The sequence below is a fragment of the Lepidothrix coronata genome, unplaced genomic scaffold (genome assembly GCF_001604755.1).
Source record: "Lepidothrix coronata isolate B3197 unplaced genomic scaffold, Lepidothrix_coronata-1.0 Scaffold49, whole genome shotgun sequence".
Classification (NCBI taxonomy): Eukaryota; Metazoa; Chordata; class Aves; order Passeriformes; family Pipridae; genus Lepidothrix; species Lepidothrix coronata.
Genome location: NW_016690229.1, coordinates 3,287,627 through 3,308,145, shown reverse-complemented (window position 1 = coordinate 3,308,145; position 20,519 = coordinate 3,287,627). Strand labels below are relative to the sequence as shown.

The window sequence follows — 20,519 nt, the reverse complement described above, 5'->3', positions numbered from 1 at the left end:
CAGATTTAAAAAAACAACCCTTTGGGAACTGCATCTTAATGGTATCACAGTTGCATAAGCATATGCATAGTTCCAGGAATCTAATGGAGCCTCTGGGCTTTGATTTTGCATTTGCTTTTCTCTGGTTATGTGGTTCACCTCATGCACTAGCCATTCAATATATCTTTTACATTGCTACAATAGTTTGCACATTTATTTTTTAATGACAAAAGGCTCCAACCCTCTTCACATCTGCATGTAAAGTATTTGCATAGCCAAGTCAGCTCACCTCCAGAGCCATATAGATTGCCAGGCCTGGAACACCAAAGGGGAGCACTGAGACACTGAAGCATTTCCACATTTAGTCAATTCTTTGAGGGGGGAGGGTGAGAGGAATAATTATAAAAACAAGACAGCTAAATCAAAATGAACTATGAAAATAAAAATTACCATTATTTAACTGATTGCAGTAGAACAAATAATTCCTGGACAGGTATGGCAAAAATACAATTAATGAAACACATAAATAGTCACTAACTCAAGGGAGAGCTGGTTGACACTCTGTGAAACAGCTTTAGCAGAAATGATTCGTTAATAAATGGGACTTGTTGTCTAATGGAATTCCCATTATAAGCAGTAAAAAGGAAACTCTCACATTCTGTAAGAATATTTCATTGTTTAACATACTGGCCCTTTAGTGTCTAAATTACCTTGTCCATATAGGGTTTTTACAAAAATATTTAAAGGAAAAATGGAGTCTGAATGTCAAAGACTTGTAATCAAGTTGTTGTTAAGGGACTTGAACTTCAACCAATTCCATTTATGTTGTTGGAGACATTTGCAGGAAGTGTGAGCCAAGGTATCCATTTACCAGTGCCTGATGATAGCTCATGGTAAAGGTGTTTAGATACCTAAAGTAACACAGAGGTGCAGCAGGAGTTTGCAGACCTACACATCTCCCTAACTTCTGGAAGTGGCACATTCAGGAAATGACCAGCAACCTGATCTGTTCTAAAATGCACAAGGATCGTACTGAAATAAAACAAGAGAACTAATCTAGATCTGGGGAGGGGTGTTCCATGTGGACACTGGGGCCATTCTGGCCTAAAACCCACTAAAGAGCCCAAAGGCTTCAGGGAGGTGTTTCCTGTGGCAGAAAAGGAGCCGAGACTTGAACCTCAGCCCAAACCCCTGCTGAAGCTCAGTTGTGCTACCAACTATCAGCATGGATCTGCAGAGATACCTTTGAAGTGCACATCAAGGCACATCTGCCATCTAAAGCGCTGCTGAAAATCTTGGAAGTCAAACTACTCTTTAAAATGTGCTTTTAAGCAAAGTTTGGAAAGGTACCACTGCAAGGCAAACAGAGAGTGCAATATGCTCTGTTTAACTCGCTTAGCATTTGAAATCTCTCAATCCTGACATTTCTTTGTAGCATAAAGCTCTCCAGATCAGGTTATATCTTATGCATTGTAAAACTCCAGTAGTGAAAACAAACATTGTTTCCAGAGTCATCTGTTTGCAATTTTGCTTGATTACTCTTCCAATAGATTTCAAGCTGAGGATTGAAAGGTTTAATGTTCATATGGACAGAATTTGTTCCTTTTCTAATGATTAGTTTTAGCTGCATTATTCAGCCTTACTTATGTTAGCCTGCATTTTGCTTTTGTCAAGACACACAATTTTGTCTTCTTAAATCACCTTACATCAAATTGCCATGATTGTCCTCACCAATCTGTCACAGCAGAGCTATTTTTGTCCAGCTCTTCTGAAAGCCAGCTCCTAAAAACAGCATCTGAGTACGTGTGAGATGCCGGATGCTGCCAATGGGGGATCAATATAGGGATGACATAACAGGATAAGGATCTACAGAAGAACTCAGCTCCCAGGTTTTGCAAGCATTTTCTGTGTGGGGAGCAGCAGAAGCAACAGAGTGGTGTCCCCAAAAGCAGGCACAGGAGCAAGGAACCAGTTATTCTAATGCCCAGGAAACAAGATTGAGCTCTGGAGGAGGACAGGGCCCCTTCCACACTCGTGTCAAAGCCTGGGGCTTTCACGAGGCACAGCCAAGGAGTAAGAGGTGGAGGTGGTGGTGGAGACCTTTGTCTTCATGGCACTCACCCACTCGTGCTGATAAGTTTGCCTGAAGGGCTTTACTGTAACATAAATCCTGTACTTCCTTCTGGGAACACAGGGAACAAAGCAGGGCTCTCCTCTCTCTCTCTCAGCCCTTTGCATTTGACAACTGTGTTCACATCTCCTCTCCTTTGAGGCTAAATGTCTTAAATTCTTCCAAGGCTCCCTTCCGCATTGTTTTCTACGCCTTTGGTCATATAATGTTCTTATTGCTATTAACAGTTTAAAAATGAACTTTTGTTACTGGGAAATAGAATGAGAGCTATGGAACCCTGACAGAATTAGAGCACATTTGGACATATATGGTTTTACATTGAATAGAGTAAGAGCTGGAACTAATTTGTTCTCTTACAAAAGTAAATACAAATGTCCTCAAAATAATATCCCAGACCAAGAATAATTCTGCAGTACACCTCACTGTGCTAATGTTGCATGTTGAAAGAGCATTTAATTCTAACTTCTACAAATAATCCTTTTATGATTTATCACATTTTAAGAGTTCTTAGTTTAAAACACTTATTGGTTGTACATGAAATTAATTCTGTGGATAATTTTTAAAGAACTGTATTTCAAATTAGCTTAACACCTTCTAGTTAAAAACTAAAAATCGGTAAACTGAGTCACTGAGAGCTGAGGAATATTAATGCTGACATTTTCTATAAACATATGAAATTAGGTAAAAAGTATCTCATGTCCGTTAACTGTTCCCAGATGGAATAACGGTAGTTCAATGTCAGAATCCAGCACATAGAACTTTCAGGTATATGCTGTGGCTTATGGATTTATTTGGAAATACCTACAGTAAACTTTAAGTTTTCCCTCTTTTGAGTCTGATAGTTTGATATAACATTATTTCTCATTTTCATTCTTTTGGTGTATTCACATTGGACTGATTTGTACATTAACTGTTAGTTGTACATTGACAGGATATTTTCAGCTGCTGTGCAGAGTCCCCAGACCAAACCACTTGAAAGTGGATTTCCTGTAGAAAAAGATTGGATTTTTCTTTCTTGAGGAAAAAGCAACAGTAGCACCTGTAGCCCACTGCTCGAGGGCTAAATCTACCTGCATGTCAAAGGAAGAGCCCAGTTTGTTTGTGGGGTTTATCCCAGGATTAGGCCAGTTGATGGTTACATTTAGAGCAAAAGGGACAGAAAATTGTAGTGTCACTTTTTATACACAGTTATTATCCTGGAATGTTATTATATTTTCATAATTCTCAGACTGCTATAGGAGAACTCTCAGTGTCTTGAAGAAGGCAAGTTGTTGTGTGACCTGGATGTATGAATTCTGAGGGGAAAAAGTTTCCAGTTTGTGGTCATAAAGCAACATCAGGAGCATTATGTATTCTTCATAACAGAGCTTGATTATTTTTTTTTAAATCCCCAAAACTATACAGTGTCTTTAAAAAAAATACGGGAAAATAGTATGTGAAGTGGTTTTATAAAATAAATAATCTGTTTTCTATAAACGTACAAAATCAGTTATACAGCAAGTAAGAAACTGATACAAATGCAATAACTGAAAGATATATTTAATTTTATAACTGTAATAATTTATTTATGAAATATATCCACATATATATAAAATATATCATATGTTTTGGCAAAGAGCTCCCTTTCTTGTTTCAAAGAAAATCTATTACCACTGGTTTAAGCCCTATATAAACATTTGTACTGTTGATATCTTTTCACTTTTCTATTGGTCTCCATCTTTCTTCTTATAAAATATAATTTATTGTCATGGGGTTATAGTTTCACCTATGTGCCCTGGGGAAAGTCTGCATGAAGGTCAGTCAACCCAAAAAAAATTTGTCACAAGTAAGGGATTTCCTCTCTTCTTAAATAATATAGAACAGGGTTTGCAAAAGTTACTCTTTTTTCCTTGCTTACTCTTGCATCCTCGTAGCAAAAAGAAGTCCATAATTTCTGAAGACATCATTTACATTGAAAAATGTCCAGGGTTGGATTTAATCCTTATTGCCAAGTTTTCAAGTTATTCACTGATGATGTTTCAATGAAGATAAACATGTGATTTGTAGTACTAACAGAGACAAATGTATGTGCCGTGGATGGTAACGTGGGCAGGGGCTTAGAACAGCAAATCTGAGTTACTCTGATTGTATGAAGCTTCATTTGAAGTTCCACAGTCCTACCTTTGCAGCTTTAGGAAAATTCTTGGGGCTGAATAATTAAAGTTCTGTTCACCAACTACAGTGCATCCTTAAATAATCACTGTGGTTTTGAATGGAACTTTGAAGTGCAGGAATAATTTGTGCCTAAATTAGGTAATCTATTGAATACTCAATGCATACTCTTAACTTGCTATAGTTTATAATAATATTTATATTAGCCATTCATATTTATTCTGCATAGATACTGTCATTTAAACATCTGCCACGAAGTTACAATATGATGATTCAGGCTTGCATACATTAACAAGAGAAATATTTTGCATCTGTTTATTCTGAATGAGAACTCATGTAGAGGCAATCTCTCTCTAGCTCACCACATTCTCCAATTACAGTTGCCTGCATAAAGCTGTGGATGGATTCCTCAGACACAAAGTGGAACAGTATGTTTCTATTGTACTCTTTGAAATCACAGAGGAAAAAAATGCTCCCTGAAACTTTGCATTGCTGAAGTTTGGATCTGCCTTTGAAGTTTTCTTCAATAGTGATACATTCCCTGCCAGTTCCATGATAAAGATTATCCTTTACTGAGACTCTCACGAGGGGAACACGGGACAAAGCTTCCTCATGCAGGTTCACGTGCCCTCAGAGTGGCACTGCTGAAATGGAAGTGGTGCATTGCTCAGTTCTCCACCGGCATCACACTGAAGCATCAAGTTTGTCCATCTCAAGGGAGAGTTGTAGTTTAAGTTCTTGTTTCTGAGCTCCAGCAAATAAATGTTAAAGCTTTAAAAAAAAACAAACACAACAACCAAACTGCTTAATATTCAGCACTAACTGCCTGTTACCTGATAGAAAAGGGTTTATCTCCTTGATTACATGTACCCAGAGTGAACGCTGCACAGTTGTCTGATTAGCTCTGCTCAGATAATCATAGCAATAAATCCAGCTTGAGGACTCCTAATCCAAGTGCTTTCCTTCATAGCAAAAAACTTTGGGTCATAGTGCGACTTATTTCGAAGTGGAAATATTTGAAACTGGCTGCTAGGTCCCAGTAATCTCTTTGTATCTGTTATCAAAAGCAGATTTAATTTTCCCCTCAGATGCTTTTTCCACAAGGTTCTTTTCTGTTTCTTTACCTTGACAATTCTAGTTTTACTGAAGCACTGCACTGGGACACGTATCTTAAGTTGCTGCAGTGCTAAATGAGCAAAAACATGATAGACAGGAACAGCCCTTGCCCTAAAAAAAAAAAAAAGGCAAAAATATGTATTGGCTTATAGCCAAAGAATCCAACTTTTGAAGGAGTTAGTTAGCACAAGGGAGGTTGTAGCAGTTCTGTGCATAGTAAAGGTTATTTTAAAAATTACATATGGAAAAAAAACAAACAAAGAACTCATGGGCCAAATTCTGCCCTTATTTATAACATTCAATTAAAAGAGTTAAGGGTGCTGCAAATACAAAGAACATTTATGAAAAATCACTATTTGTTTTAAATATTAAACATCTACACCATACCTGATTGTTCAGAATCCTCCAGACTCTCTGTGCTACTGAATGAAGTTGTGTTCCTCTTCCCTGCATTGGTCTTTCTCCTCTGTCTTTTTCACTGATCCATGATTTCTGGAGAAGAGAGATTGTCCAAGTTTGTAAATGTGCTCTCATCAAGTCCCCTTATGGAGCCATTCATAAAAAGACAATGTGATGCTCTTTGTCAGACTAGATAAAACATTCTAGAATAGTGCAATATTCAGCATGCTCCTAACTGGGCAGATCTGGTGTTCTCAAAAACACCACATCACAGAAAGGAACAGCAAAATGAAAATTCCAAGCAGTACTGGCTGCCTCTGGCCTCTTTCCTTCACTTACTAAACTCTGAGGTGACATACGAGTTCTCTCACTTTTGTGCTTTCTGTTCACTCCCCCATCCCACTGGGGGGGAAGTGAACAAGCAGCTCTGTAAGTGCTTGGCTGCTGGCCAGGGCTAACCCACCACACTGGAGAGGGGAATTTTAGTTAAAACCAATGTGTTTCTTACTCAGTTCCATTTGATAAGTGCAACTTGATTAATTTATCTCTGCAAAATAGTCAAATTGCGTGGACAGGTGGCAGCATTCAGGTACTCACCTTCTTCTGTCTTGCACTCTTCTGCAAAACTGCAAACACTGTTCATCCTGAGCATCCAAACAGGAACATCGAAATGAAGACTGGGAAGTACTTTGACTCTGGCCTGTAGACCTTTTGCCTCTAAAGCTGCCTCTGTAGTTAGACAGTCCATATGGCACAGTCCTCCTGTTGTGAGTCACACATATCGTGCATTTTAGAAGCCAATTAAAATGATATTCCATCTCTTTTCTGTTTTAGTAAAGAGATCTATTGATGCAAAGCAATAAATACTGGCACAAAAATCAAAACATACTCATATAAATAAGCAGTTCTGCCTATAAAAGATTGTGACTTCTGCCCAATTAGCTCTGGCTTTTGGGAAGTTATAAAGTAGCAGACAATCAGCTCTACTGGGAGAATTAATTGGCAACTACACAATCTAAAAAAAGACTGGAATACCTAACAGCTGATACAATTACAAGCAAGGTTATTGCTTATTTTACTCCTAATTCCTGTGTTGTGTTGCTCACCCTCCCCCAGCGTACAATATTTGTTATGTCCCGTGCCATGGCTGGTGTGAAGTGACAAATGAGCTGTGCTGATTTCACCAGACGAGTAACATCATGTAGTTGTGTCATCTTCATGATTCTGAGCCTGATTTGCCATTAATTTAATCATTGAGAAATGGAGACAACTGTCAGCATGATTAGTTCACTACCTCATGTTTGGAACATGATCCTTGGAGTTACAGAGGTGAGAAACTGCTGGATAATCTTCCCTGTATGTATCTATTAATACCTTTCTACAAGAGATGGTATTCTGTACTCCAGCACACCAAGAAATAGGATGAGGCAGCTCTCTGTATTTCCCTGCAGTCTGGCATGCTTTGCTCTTTAATGGGTTATAGTCAATCAATTCCTGCTGACATCCCCAAAAGGAGTTGGATGGTTTGGACTGATGTCATAAATTATTCTCCTTCAAGTTGTTAAAGAATCTCAAGTGACAGCAGCTGTCCACCACATGAAACTTCTGGAGACCCATAAAAGCTCCTGTGGACTTGAGGGATGGGCTAAGCAACGCACAACTCCACAAACACTAAAAATATGAAGGGAATCCCATGTTCACAAGCAAGAAAGAGGAGTGAAGAGAGTGGGAAAAAAAAAAAGGCAGGGAAGAGGAAGAGTAAATCTAGAAGGGTTACAGAAAGGTTACAGAACAAAGCCTGCATAATCAGTTTGCAACCACTGCCTTCACGTAGTTCTTTCATTTGCTTTCATAAAAACATCATTAGGCTATTAATGGGAAAGCTGCAAATTTTCCATTTTCCCACACACATGGTGGGCTGAAAGGTTCAGAAACATTATTTTGGTGTAACATCAGTACAGTTGATGCAAATCATTTATTCAAGCCTCTGCACTTACAATACGTATGAGCTTGTGCATCTTGTCTTTCACAGCCTGAGCCAGAGCACACCTGTCAGTTAGATTTATGATAAAATCATACTGAAAGATAGAAAATCACAAGCAATATTTCTGTGTTAAGAGCCCAGGAAATGGTCTTTCTCCAGCAGATGCTGCTCTGCCTCACCTACATGCAGAAACTGTTGCATATTTTCCCTTTACTCCTATGCCCAGACATTGGGGGAGTCAAGAATATCCATATTTGTCTCAAAACACTTTAGGACTTGATTTTGGCCTCCCTTCTCTAACAGCCATTTAAAAAGCTTTTTGTTGTCTTTAGGATTAGGAGCGAGTCCCGTTTTATAACCGAAGAGTATTAATGGTTCCATACTGCCATCTGCTTTAGAATGATGAATGTTGAATGGCTAATATAGGTAACTTCTGGTATAAATAATTGCTGTATGGTTGTATTTTTTATACAAATACTTTTTTTTTCTTTTTAATTAAGTAATAGCTAGTATTTAGAGACAGGAACAGGAGGAAGTTACTTTATTTTTAACAAATCCTCCATGAAAACTGTCTGGTAAAATTCTATTATTCAACTTCCTGCTCAAATTGAGACTGAAATAGAAAGATTAATTTGGTGTGTGGTAGCCAAATATGAAAGCCCTGTTCCATGACAGATAGTTTGCCAAGGGATAAAAAAGCTACTTGCAGCTTTTGCAGATGTCATCCCACATTATGCTAACAAGACATAAAATACTGCAGTATGTTATTCTCATTATTTAAAGTGATTCCTTGTTAAAAAGACCACTCTTCCAAAATACAATACTGGTTTTTTTCACGCTAATTCTCTAACCCAGAATTTCTGTGGGACTGAGCTGCAGTTTGCCCTGTGTAAGAGGTTCTGCCTGAATAGCTGGAGAGGAAGAAGGGAATGTGTTTTATTCTTAATTGCTGCAGATTGCAAATTAATGGACCAACTAGAATTGCCATCAACTTTCAATTTCACTTTAATACATCAGTGTGTGAATTACAGTGACTGAGGAATGGGCCCATCACCAGCCTGCTGTCTTTTCTAAGAAACAGTAAATTCCAGCAAACAGGGAGGGGTAGAGAATATAAATTAATTACAAGTGATAAGAGCCATGAATCACAGCCCTAAGCAAAGGAGGAAATTGGTATTTTAGATGCTGCTTCTGATCTTTCTAATGAGGTACTTCATGCTCTGTGAAACACAGAATGCTTATAGGAGTGTGGTTCATAGCTTAGGAAATGTATTCAAGACCCCTTCGTTTTCAGTGGCCCAGAAATACCTGCTAGTGCTCTGACAAGTGTAAGAATTACCTGGAACATCCAAGTGAAGTTTATATGTAAGCTAATGTGCAGATTTGCCCATCAGAGATAGAAATGTAATAATGCTCCCAGTATGCTTGGTTTTCATTTCTAACCCAAAAATTCAAACCCAAACCAGAGATACTTCTACAGCAACCCAGTCTTTGCAACAGTGTTCAAAAAGAACCAAAAAACAGAGATGTTTTCTTGCCTGTCAGTTACTCTGATACAACTCATAAATCACAACGTTTAAGCAAATGTTAGTGTGTGTATGGTTATCATTCCAGCAGCTGAAAATGTTCGTGTTTCAAGTTAGTTCATGCCTCTTTCTCAGCACTTCAGAGGTGAGAGGAGATGCTGAAGAGATTCAGTTGAACAGGTATCAGAAGCATTTGCCTGGCAGCTTCTTAATCTTAGATTGTTACATGTGATTAACAGATGCTGCTCTTTTTTATTATTTTTGTGGTGTTGCAAGGCTCAGGTGCAAAATGAAGTAGAATCACAATTTCTGCACATTGAATGGGAATTATTGTTAGCATGTGATTGTCACCAAGCACTTGTGTGGCAAAAAAAGTCTCTTTGCTTTCTGTTTTGAGGTGAGGCATCTGTTTTCTTTAGTCAAAGCTTGAGGACTTTAGCATACCCAGAGCAGTTTGTGTCTTCTCAGTGAAGGTGAAGGTGAGGATCAGTTGGAGTAGGGCAGAGGCAGATTTGTTGGCTGGCTACCTGCTCCAGGCTTCTGGAGATCCTGAACAACCAGTTACCTTACACTGTGTTCCTCATGCTTATGACCCAGTCCCTGGCCAAAGCACCGGCTAAGAGCCATTTCCAAACTTTTTGGAAAAAAAAAAAAAAAAGATAAAATTTGAATTTCTGACCTTTAACTAAGTAGGCAACATTTCTTCCTTTAGGAGAACAAGCTTCTCCTGAAGCAGTGAAATGGGTTTGCACTATTTAAAAGTTGTGTGTCCTTTATCCCTTTCTTCTCTACAAAGTGGAGAACAAGCAAACCTGTGCAGTTCTGGATCAGCCTTTCTGTCATGCTTTGAACTGGTATCTGATTGGCAACACACAGATTTGTGATTTCTGTGGAATTACTCTCTTTTGTGGAGTTAAGGATCATTACTGCAGCAAGTGAGGGGGTGCATAAAAGTCTGCACACTCAGTTTTAAAGCACTTTCTAGATTAGAGAAGGTCTGAGTTCAAGGAAGTAATTTCTTCTTGAATATAAGCTATTTGTTCTTTATTCTGTAAAAAATGCTAACACAACTCTCCAGTACTTGTAATTATTCCATGATCAGTAATTATGATCAGTCAGTGCAACAGATCTGTTAACTGAAGATAATTCCATGTATAACAGAGCAGCACAAAACACTAATCAAAGCACAGTGTGCTCTTGTCACCTGAAACACTTTGGATTTCTGCAGTGGAAGGGAATACACAGTAAATGTTCCTTCTAGAATTTTAAAAGAAAAAAAAAGTATAGATCTGAGGATTGGATAACAGATGCTGAAATAACCTAGATTATTTCTGTGCTTTGTGCCCACAAAACACAATCATAAAAGCTGTCCTCTGAAAGCCAGCTAGCTCTTGAAGCAAGATTTGGCCATTAAATTAACAGAAGTAGGGATTTTTTTTTTTGTTGAAAAAGGCAAAATTACTGACTAATGGTGGAACAGCCATTCTGAACCAGGGATATCAGGGAAAATTTCCCACAGAAGCAAACTGCCCATTGAATGATTACTGCCTTCAGGTGGAATTGGAAAGCATGATTTGCCTAAGTCCTGCTGTCCCTCACTTATAGTGAATTCAGGCAGACAAGTCTAATTGGTTTATTTTAATTTTTATAACATGTGGCTGAGTTTCTCATGCTATGTTATAATTGACCTATGAGCTGCTATTATTTTCTACTTTCCCAGCCACTTAAACACAGTAGATACCTCCAGGGCACTGGAGAGTTTCAGCCAAAACAAAGGGATGAGGGGGTTGCAGCAATCATCTTAGATGCTGTGATTTCAGTATTCAGCAATATATTTTCTGGCCTGCATCCAGGCCAGCGAGGCTCCCAACAGTCTCCAGTGTTTCCAGACAATCCTAAAATGTATGAGATCCCTGTAAGGACCACTGAGAACAAAGAACACAGAAAGGAAGCAAAATTTACCATCCTCCAAGTGAAACAAAATGTCTAAGGAATGAAAGATGTTTGGGGGAAATAACAGATATTTCTATGTATGCTTTCATATAAAGCCACTGCAGTAATATTGTGTAGCTCTATAGATGAAGAGATCATTGGCTGTTCTGAAAGTTGGCTCCAAGTCTTTCTGTAACAGACATATTTTTTAAGAGTGTTCACAATCAATGTGCCTCCCCTATTAACCCTTCCTTAGCATCATTATTTAAGCAGTAAAACACCTTCTTCAAAGAAGTGCCTGCCTTGTTGGTTTTGTCAGCCTAACCACATGCTCCATTCTCAGAAGCTGGACTTTTTCTGAGTAGCTTTTTGCACCTAAAGTCATTTTCAGAGGAAACAAACCTTTATCCTTTATAGCCACACCTTTCTTTTCCACATCCTCAATGTAGTAGTAGCCAGTTCCTAGATAGCGAACAGGCTGCTGGATGCAAATTAGCTTTAGTTCATTAGTTACATCTAACTTAATTAATAAGCCAAGGATTACACACATCTGCTTCATTGTCCAGTTTCACTGACCCCGTGAGTTCTTTGATTTCCCTCCCACTGGGGATTTCATGGTACCCAAGTCGAGTGCTGTGAGAATCTGGAGGCTTTTTATCACTATCCATCCTCCTCCTGTAGCTGTCAAAATGATGTTACATGTTTTCTTTTCGAAACATGATCAGAACAATATCTGAGTTGCTGAGCTAAAAGCTGGGGTACATTTCTTGAGGGAAGCAATATGAAGAAAAGATTGGGGTGAGGGGTGTCCATTAACACCCCAAACCCCCAGAGGGGCTGGGTAGAACTCCGTAAACTGAGCCACTGTTTCACAGAAATACCTCTCTCAAAACAACTCTCAGCATATCCTTCAGTACTTCATCCCAGTCCTAATCTGATCCCAGTTCTGTGGCAGGATATATGATTTTTGGTTTAAGTAATTAAATAAACTTTGGTGCATAATTTTCTGTCTGTCAGGCCCAAACTCCCTTTATTCCTTTTCTCCCTCTGACTGGCAGGGAATGTCATTAGTAAGTGGTTCTAACACAAAACCACTGAGGTAAATGCCAAAAGGCAGAACTGCTGGGAAATAGGGATTAAAGGAATCAAATGAAATGTCAAATGGTAGCTTTTCAACCTAAAATTCAGAGTACTTACTGCTGAAGCCACTCCAGCAGTGCGCACAAAGAACACACACTAATTCATGTTTCTACCACTCTCTGCAGCCTGTTCAGTTCAAAATCCACCACAGGTTTAAAAAACAAATAAAACAAAAACCTGGGGAAAAATAAACACGTGGTGTTAAAATATAAGGCTGATGAAAGTGAGTGTGGTTTGACAGCTCTCGAGACTGTTTATCCTTAGAATTAGACCCACACGAGCAGCAGTGGGGAAATCTCAAGGCAGTGGCCATCAGTGTCTCATCCCTCACCCTGTGTTCTGCAGGGCCAGCTCCTGCAGGGATGTGGGATTTTTAACTGCAGAGCCAAATCATTTCAAGTCTTTCTGGATACTGCTGTAAAAGGTCCGTACTGTGTAAATAAGCTTTACAGGAAGACTAAGAGGATAGATTCTTCTTCGAGACCGAGGAGGGCACACAAGCTGTGCACATTTCAGACAGTAAGACACTGAAAGTGGGAAGTCAGTACACAGTCTAAACAAGAATAACTCTTTGAATAAACTGGCCTAAAAGTCAGATCAGTTTGTCCATGATAAAATATAGCAATTACAGCAGAAGCATGTTACTATGTTCAGTATATCTATTTGAAGTTTATTTTGTGCAAGACAAATAGGTTTCAGTGAATATGTGGGTAGTAAAGATTGCAAAATCAGGGCAAATTTCATTCAGAAAAATAAAATCAACTCAACAGAAGATTTATCACTTTTGGCACTTGGTTCTGATGGTTAACCATGTGCACTGTTTAGCTTCCTTGTTTCAGCTGCCTGGCTTGCAGCCACTGTTTTATCATCATGCCTTTGGCTACCAGGTATTTCCAATCTGATCTAAAGTTTATAACCACCTACTTAATTGTTTTGCTGAACAAGAAATCTTTAGCCGTGTACTTTTATTTCCAGTAGAATACAGGACATCATCTATACATATTTAACGATGATTATCCAGAATTGAGGTAATTATAATACTCTGGAATATCACTTAATGCCCATGAGAATGAAATGCACTCACCAGTGAGGTGCAGGTAACAAAAAGCTGTTGTGAAGGAAAAGTCAGCCAGCAGAGCAGCAGTTAGACAGGAGCAACCAATGGGTTGCCTGAAGTCTTTTTTTTGTAACAGCATCCCAAGAAATCACTTCATCTCTACATGTGAGTAAAACTGTGAGTGAAGCCATGATAGGGCACAAATTGTTCCCATTCTAAGATGACTTTCTGATGGCAGCCTAAGTCAGTAATGAGCAGAGATCGTTGACTTTTAGCTGTTGCAGAGCTGACTGCCTGTGCAATCAGCTGGTGTCTGTTCAGCTTCTGACAAGTTGCTAACAAACCCATCCGTCATCACCTCCAGGAGAGACCAAAACAATCCAAGTGTACCAAAAGCCTTTCTCACTCCAACCAATGGTCTCCTTAGGTCAGGAAAACACATTTCTATTGGGAGCTGTCTGGAGCCAACCTAGTGCTAAAGGGTATCTGACCTTCATATGTTACAGAAACAAATTTATTAAGTGATGAAACATCAGGTCCTTTCAGGTCACCATGTACTCACACACCATGGAACACTCACCAGATCCTCTCCAATTTATCCCACACAGAAAAGCAACAGATACAAGTCAGCCCCTGCCCTTGTCCTTCCAAAGGAAATAGAACATGTGTTTAAGTACAGAGGATCAGAGCAGCAAACAGTGTTAGATCAAACTCTTCCTTTCACTTTGTCCATCCATCCAAATTTCCTGATGCAGAAATTCATGTAATTGGCAGACAGAACTCTTAGATCAGCATGTAAGCTGGTCTTTACAACGTGGTCACAGGATTTCATTCAGTTACTCCTCTCTTGAACATAATAGCAAACACAGAAAGAAGACATCCAGAAAAAAAAACTCACTTTTGCTTTGATTTAAACCCTTCGAAAGAACTGTTCTTATTTTTGGTGCTTAGTTTGAGTGAGGAATTGTCCTTTGAAAATTGTCTGGATTATTGCCATAAATTCTCATTGTAGTTTTATTTTAGAATTGAAGACCACTTGAACATCTGATACTGTGCCTTCATGATAGCACCGCTTTCTTAGGAGTTGTCACCTTTTAATCTTTTACTAATCACTGTGAGCATCCCTGATGCTTCACACAGCAACATTAATGTTCATTGAACCACATGTTGCTGTCACATACACAAATTCAGTTCATACTGAAATACAGAAGCCCTTTGAAGAAGTGCAGATCTAAATGTAGTCTTGTCTACATTTTCTTCTTTAACTTACAGAATTAAGCATCAAGTGGTGTCTGTATTACATCAGTGGGTACTGTTTAAAAAAACAATTCTTCTTTAGAAGGTGTCTGTAGCTATAGATCAAGATAAGCACTTGACAAAAAAAATACGTTGCAAACTGATTCCTGACTAATCAATCTTATCAGTGAGAACAGTTTACCGACTTTTAATTATTTAATTATCTTTGTTATGCAAGCTTTGTCTACACCACATAATTGCATGATTCTGTTCTGACTTACCTGCCTTTCTTTAGGACATCTTCTTTTCCACTTAAGGCTCCCACTGTTCCCAGCATAAAAGACTCACTATGTCAATATAACACACTGATGCTCTTAGTGGTCTGGCCTAACAGCAGTGCTTCATGCACAAGTATAAAGCAATACTCAAAACATGTGCGCAGAGATAATTTCTCTCTTAATTGGCACAAGCTGCAGGGAGTCAGAGGCTCCAAACTCTGCAGTTTTGTGCTTTTCTACAACTGTGCCCCTGCTTGATCTAAGTGGTTTCTCAGCAGGGATAGAATAGACCATCTATCATCACTTTGCCTCCAACAGTTTCACTAAAAACTTTAACTGCTTTTCCAGAAAAGGAGGAGTGGCCATGACTAAGATTTGTTTTGAATGTATTACAACAATGCTTAACAGCATCTCCTGTCAGGAAAAGCAGAAGAAACCAGAGGAGGAAGTAAAACTTGTCCTTGAAGTATGGAGGCAAGAGTAATGTTGAGAAAATATTAAGGAATTTTTGTGGGGAATAAGAAATGATAAAGTGAAAGAAATAAATCAGCAGGGAAAAAAAGGAAAAAATAATAAGCAATTATAGTACTTGACGTAGGAAACAAAACAAAAAGGCAAGTATATAAGCAAGAAAAATAGCAGAATCAACAGATGTCAGGAAAACTTCTCCAAACTTTAACACCGTCTTTCTGGAGTCTCACTGTGTGTTTGATCCTCAAAGTTGCACTGGAGCCACGCTTTTAGTAAATATAAGAACTTCCGATGATGTGTGTACAAGGGCAACATAAAAGCCCCGTTTACAAATAAGTTACCAGGGGTTATTTCCAGTTAAAGGCAGTGGTGTAACCTGCTTGGGGTATTAAATTGCACAAGCAGGCCTGGTTTCACACATTCACATCCAGAAGTACCTTTTGACTTGCTGAGACATTACTCCAGGTAGGACACCAGGGCAGAATTAGTGCCTGTTCATTCAGGCATGTGATATGAAATCTTAATGCTGCTTCTGTTGCACTGAAATGCTCCAAAATGTCTAACACACTTATTTCAGTGACCTCCTCTGCCCTCATACATAAAAGCATTCCTGTTTCAGCCTAAAGGGAGATTTGGACAAGTACATGGCCTGCACACAGGGCTGCTCCTTTCACTGCTCACCTTCCTGGCTCAGGCCAGAAACAGCACAGGGAGCAGGACAGCAAAGCTGCCCACTTCAGACACTGACACACTCCAGGAAACTCAGTCCCTACTGGCCTAATTCCCTACTTTCCACCGTCATCCACCCACTCTTTACCAACCCCAGAGGGCTCCCAGCATCCCGATTCACCCAGTTCCAACAGTGTTATTAGGTTATACAAGTTCATGTCTTTGGAGCACAGTAGTTAACATGTATATTCTATGTGAATATTTAGTATTGACATTGAATGTATTCATTCCATAGTTTGCATAGAAATGTCCAGTCACATAAAGGTTATAAAAAGAGAATTTCCTAGTACTCACATCAAAATATTACAGGCTACTCTATACCCAGTGGGGGTGGACTTGACAGAGCTGAGATTTGCTGCTATTTATGTACAACTGACTTCAGTTAAGCAAGCAGAGGCTTAGAGCCCCAAGTGTTTAATATCTGAATTATTATACATACTTCATTGCTAATGCTATAGGTATCACTAAAACATTAGATACCTCTATGTTCTTTTTTTTCCTTTTTTTTTTTGTTCTTTGTTTTGTGATGTTTGCACAAAACTTTCAGGTAGGAAAAAATTCTCCACATCACTGAATTAATGCACACTAAATACTTTTCCCACTGGAATGAAAATTGTAATTCCTGTAGAGTTAAAACAGGATATCCTAAAGAAAAAAAAAAAAAAGAAAGAAAGAAAGGAAAGAAAAAGAGGAGTGTATGTTTAAAATTAGCAGTGGTCTATTTATTCAGTGCGTAGGGGAAAAGGAATGTCATTCCCCCGTTTTTACTGGTGAGCTCTGACTTAAATTTACTGAGTCATAAATATTTGGCTAAAATAACTTTATGTAATCCTGGGGTGGATTAGTGCAGGTATGAAACTCAAAGAACTGAATGACTTGTGTGAATACATGATACTTACAGGTTGGTAGAAGTTCAAAAGACATCATCAGACATGGCCTCTGGCCAGGACACACATGTGAATTTACAAATTAAGTGCCCTAAACCCCATTTGACTTAACCTATTTTACTGCTATTTTCTGGTGGTTTTTTACTCCTTTTGTTATTTTAATCTGATTAAAAGCTTTGCAATTGATTCGAAGGCAGATCTGGATTAGTACAACTGTTCCCAAACTTTAGTCACTGAGGTACTTGATGGCATGTGTAGTAGTTCACAGTCATACAGCCTTGAAGAACTTGAATTCCTAAAGTAATTTGGTTTGGGGTTCATCTGATCTCCTGATTATTTTTTTACTGAACTGATCACTGTGGTTGCTACAGGACTGAAACCTAATAGCCTGTGAGAATCTACAAATCCTTAAGTCTTAGTTACTCAACAAGACAGGATATATACAATGGTATAGAGAAAGGAGGCCTCAAACCTTTGGGATATAGGCAAAGTGTCACCCTTGTGATGATTTCTTTCCATTAAACACTGTCAGTACCAGACCCTGCTTTTCTGCACGTGTGCTCCACCCCCTCTGCCCTGTGTGGGGCTCCCAACTTCCAATCCATGAGAAATGTCTTCAAAAACTGTTTTTATTATGACTTGAAGCATAATGATGGCTTATGTTGGCCATTCCACAAAGCATAATTGCAAAAGGCTTTCTTTTGTAACATCTTAAAAATCTGGTATTTTGAATTAAAAAAAAAAAATCATTATTTTAACGTACCGGTATTTTTCCATTTTAATTTTTATCCAAACCAGTACAGTTGCACAGACAATCACACACTGTTTTTCCCTTCCTAATGAGTGGGTTATTAGGAACAGATTTCTCCTGGAAAATACCCGCTGTTCCCTTGTTTCACTCAGGCTGTGCCCAGCACACGGATGGTACCTGGACCGCGGGAGCGGGAGGTCACCGCGCCGGGCGCTGGCGGCACCCCCTGTGCCCCCTCCCGGCAGGTGCCGAGGTCACCACGCTCCCGGGGGCTCGGGGGGCTGCCCGGGCTCCCGGGGCAGCGCTCGGGCTCCCTCGTCCCGCCCTGACCCCGCCGGGGGCGGCTCCGCCTCCGGCTCCCCCCGCCCGGGCCGTCCCCGCGGGGTCCCCCGGGGCCGGGCAGGGATCCCCCGCCCGCTCCCTCCCGCCGTCCCGCTGCCCCCGCCCGCCATTCCCGCCGCACTCACTCGGGGGTGTTGATCCAGATGATGTCGAGGTGGCAGTAGTACACGCACTCCTTGTCCTTGTAGGTGTAGCAAGTGCAGCGCCGGGCCCGCGGCCGCAGCCCCCCGCCGTCCGCCCCGCTCGCGTCCCGCTCCCGGTGTGCCGGGTCCCCGCCCGCGGGGAGCGCCGAGCGGGGCCGGGGCAGCGCGGACCCTGCGGGGAGGCAACAGCAGCGCTCAGCTCCCGGAGACCCCCTTTGTAACAGCACCCGACCCAACCCGGCTCCCCCAGGAGTTTCGGGGCGCTTAAAGCACCGTTATGTTTTCGCTGCCCCACAGGGATGCATCGCTAAGGCAGCGCTTTTGTTTCAAACCTACGTGCGGCCAAATGATGTCTTTTTGGAGTCTGGTTCTTTACCACGCACTCCCGGAGTGGGCTGTTGCTTCACAGCCTTTTGGAAGGAGGAAAAAGAAAAAAAAAAAAACGACAACAAAAAAAACACAAACCCACCCAGCCTTTCTTTGTGTGCATGCGTGGAAGTGGCAAAGAAAGAAAGAAATTCGAGTTACCTGCAGTCGACGTAATCGTAAGTCCAAAGAGGAACAATAAACCCAGCTCCATTAAACCCAAATTGCACGCTGGTTAACTGCAGGCAAAGGTGAACTGCAGGGGCGACTGAACCGTTCCAGGAGGAATCACTTCAGGTTGGAGGCAGGGAATATCCTGGGGCTGGCGGCACAGGCTGCTCCCCGGAGTTAGTTCCCACACGGAGGTGTGATTAGCAGTTCTCCCTTGCAGTTATTTTCCTCCAGCGCAGGCTTAGTCCTGAAGCGGGGAGAGCGTTGTCAAAAGAAGGGAAGATCCATCGCTTGGCTTTTCCCACACACACCTCCCACCCCACCCCCAAATCCGATCAGAAAGCGGAGCTGCTGTTTTCCAGCTGCAGACGCCTCCCACCCGGACAGCTGCCGGCCTCCCCCGGGGCCGGGGGGCGGGCACGGGCCCCGCTCCCGCCCCCGCCGCCCCCCGCTCCCCACCCGCCAGGTACAAGCAGGGGTAGAGCAGCACATCCTCCCGGAATAGCCCGGCCGAGTTGCTAATGCTGCTCCTGGTTCCTCGCTTGTCAATGATCTGATCCTCTTGCTCCATGTCTAATTCCAGGAGGAATCGCTTGTGCGATGAAAACGCAGCGTTTTGACTCAAAGCTGGGCTACGTCTTTTGGAATTGTTTGGGGTTTGTTTTCTCCCCAAGACTCTGTCAGTGATTCCCCAGGCGAAATTAAGTCAGCAATTAATTAATACTTTCATTTCTCCGGTTACTTATGAGCACCTGTTTGTGGACAAACCTACCTAGAGTGTAATACTAAAGGCAAAAGGGGATTTCATATTGTGTGAAATACCTGATAGCTGGGCCTAGGAAAACACTCCTGCATGTGGCCCCATTTTCTATTGTAATATCAGCTCTTAGGTTATAATAGGTATAATAGGTAAGGGTTTAAGGGAATTGGCTCTATCTTTTCTTACAGTAGTATGTGTAGTATATCCTGTTATAGGAAACATATGTTATAGACAGCACATGGAAAAATGTCACAAATTTAATTGTGGATATTTTAAATCAAAACACAGTGTTTCATTTAAGAATATTTCAGTCCTAAGAGAAAGAACTCAGCCAAAATTTCTTTCATGTATCACACCAATTTGACATATTCACTAAAATGTGGTTTGTGTGTAGAAAAGTAGTTGCAGGATCACCCAGGTTACGTTATCCCTGTTCTCTACTGCCTCACATTCTTCTCCAGCCCTGCCCCCAGTTCCAGCGTCTGGTGTGGACTATCCAGTAACACTTGCAAAAAAAAAAAAAGCCTCATTAAGATGCCATGTTTTGTCAGTTATCAAACCTTGCCTTCTGTCAGTCTCTGAAGACTGAGAGTTTTGTGTGAGAGCTGTAGTTACCCAGCTAAGAACAAGAGCACGATGATCATCAGACAGGGTAATAGCTAGCAAGTTCCATTTTCTCAAGTTTTGCTGAGACCACAGTTCTCTGTGGAAACTTAAATTGCTTTTGTTTCACACAATTTGTGCGAATTACAAGATTTTGGAATATAAAATTGAAATGCCAGAAGTATTAATTGTGCCCTATCTCTAAAACCCAGGTAGAAAACACAAGATTTAAGGTTTGTACCCTCTGCAGTGAGTGCAGCTCATGAGGACACACGAGTTTGCTCAGGTACTGACAGCATTGTAGCACTGAAATGGAACTGTGAAAGCACCTTAGGAGATTTTAGTTCTGCTAATTTTAAATAGTTTC

The 20,519-nt window shown here is 40.6% G+C and overlaps 1 protein-coding gene across 1 annotated transcript; it reads right to left on the bottom strand.

The window, feature by feature from the left end:
- Window positions 1–3,635: 3,635 nt before the first annotated feature.
- On the bottom strand, window positions 3,636–19,124 carry EDN3 (endothelin 3). Its single transcript, XM_017815199.1, has 5 exons — window positions 18,781–19,124; window positions 18,235–18,424; window positions 6,374–6,538; window positions 5,765–5,869; window positions 3,636–5,032 (listed from the first exon to the last, which is right to left on the bottom strand). The coding sequence occupies exons 1-4, from the start codon at window positions 18,830–18,832 to the stop codon at window positions 5,797–5,799; spliced, it is 480 nt and encodes a 159-aa protein (XP_017670688.1). The 5' UTR covers window positions 18,833–19,124; the 3' UTR covers window positions 3,636–5,032; window positions 5,765–5,796.
- Window positions 19,125–20,519: the final 1,395 nt, after the last annotated feature.

Excerpts from the sequence above, each read along its gene's own strand:
- EDN3 (XM_017815199.1), bottom strand. The coding sequence starts at position 18,832 with ATGGAGCTGGGTTTATTGTTCCTCTTTGGACTTACGATTACGTCGACT. Across the intron at positions 6,539-18,234 it reads ATCTGGATCAACACCCCCGA|GAGGACTGTGCCATATGGAC; the intron begins GTGAGTGCGGCG and ends GACTCACAACAG. Across the intron at positions 5,870-6,373 it reads AGAGTGCAAGACAGAAGAAG|AAATCATGGATCAGTGAAAA; the intron begins GTGAGTACCTGA and ends TCTCTTCTCCAG.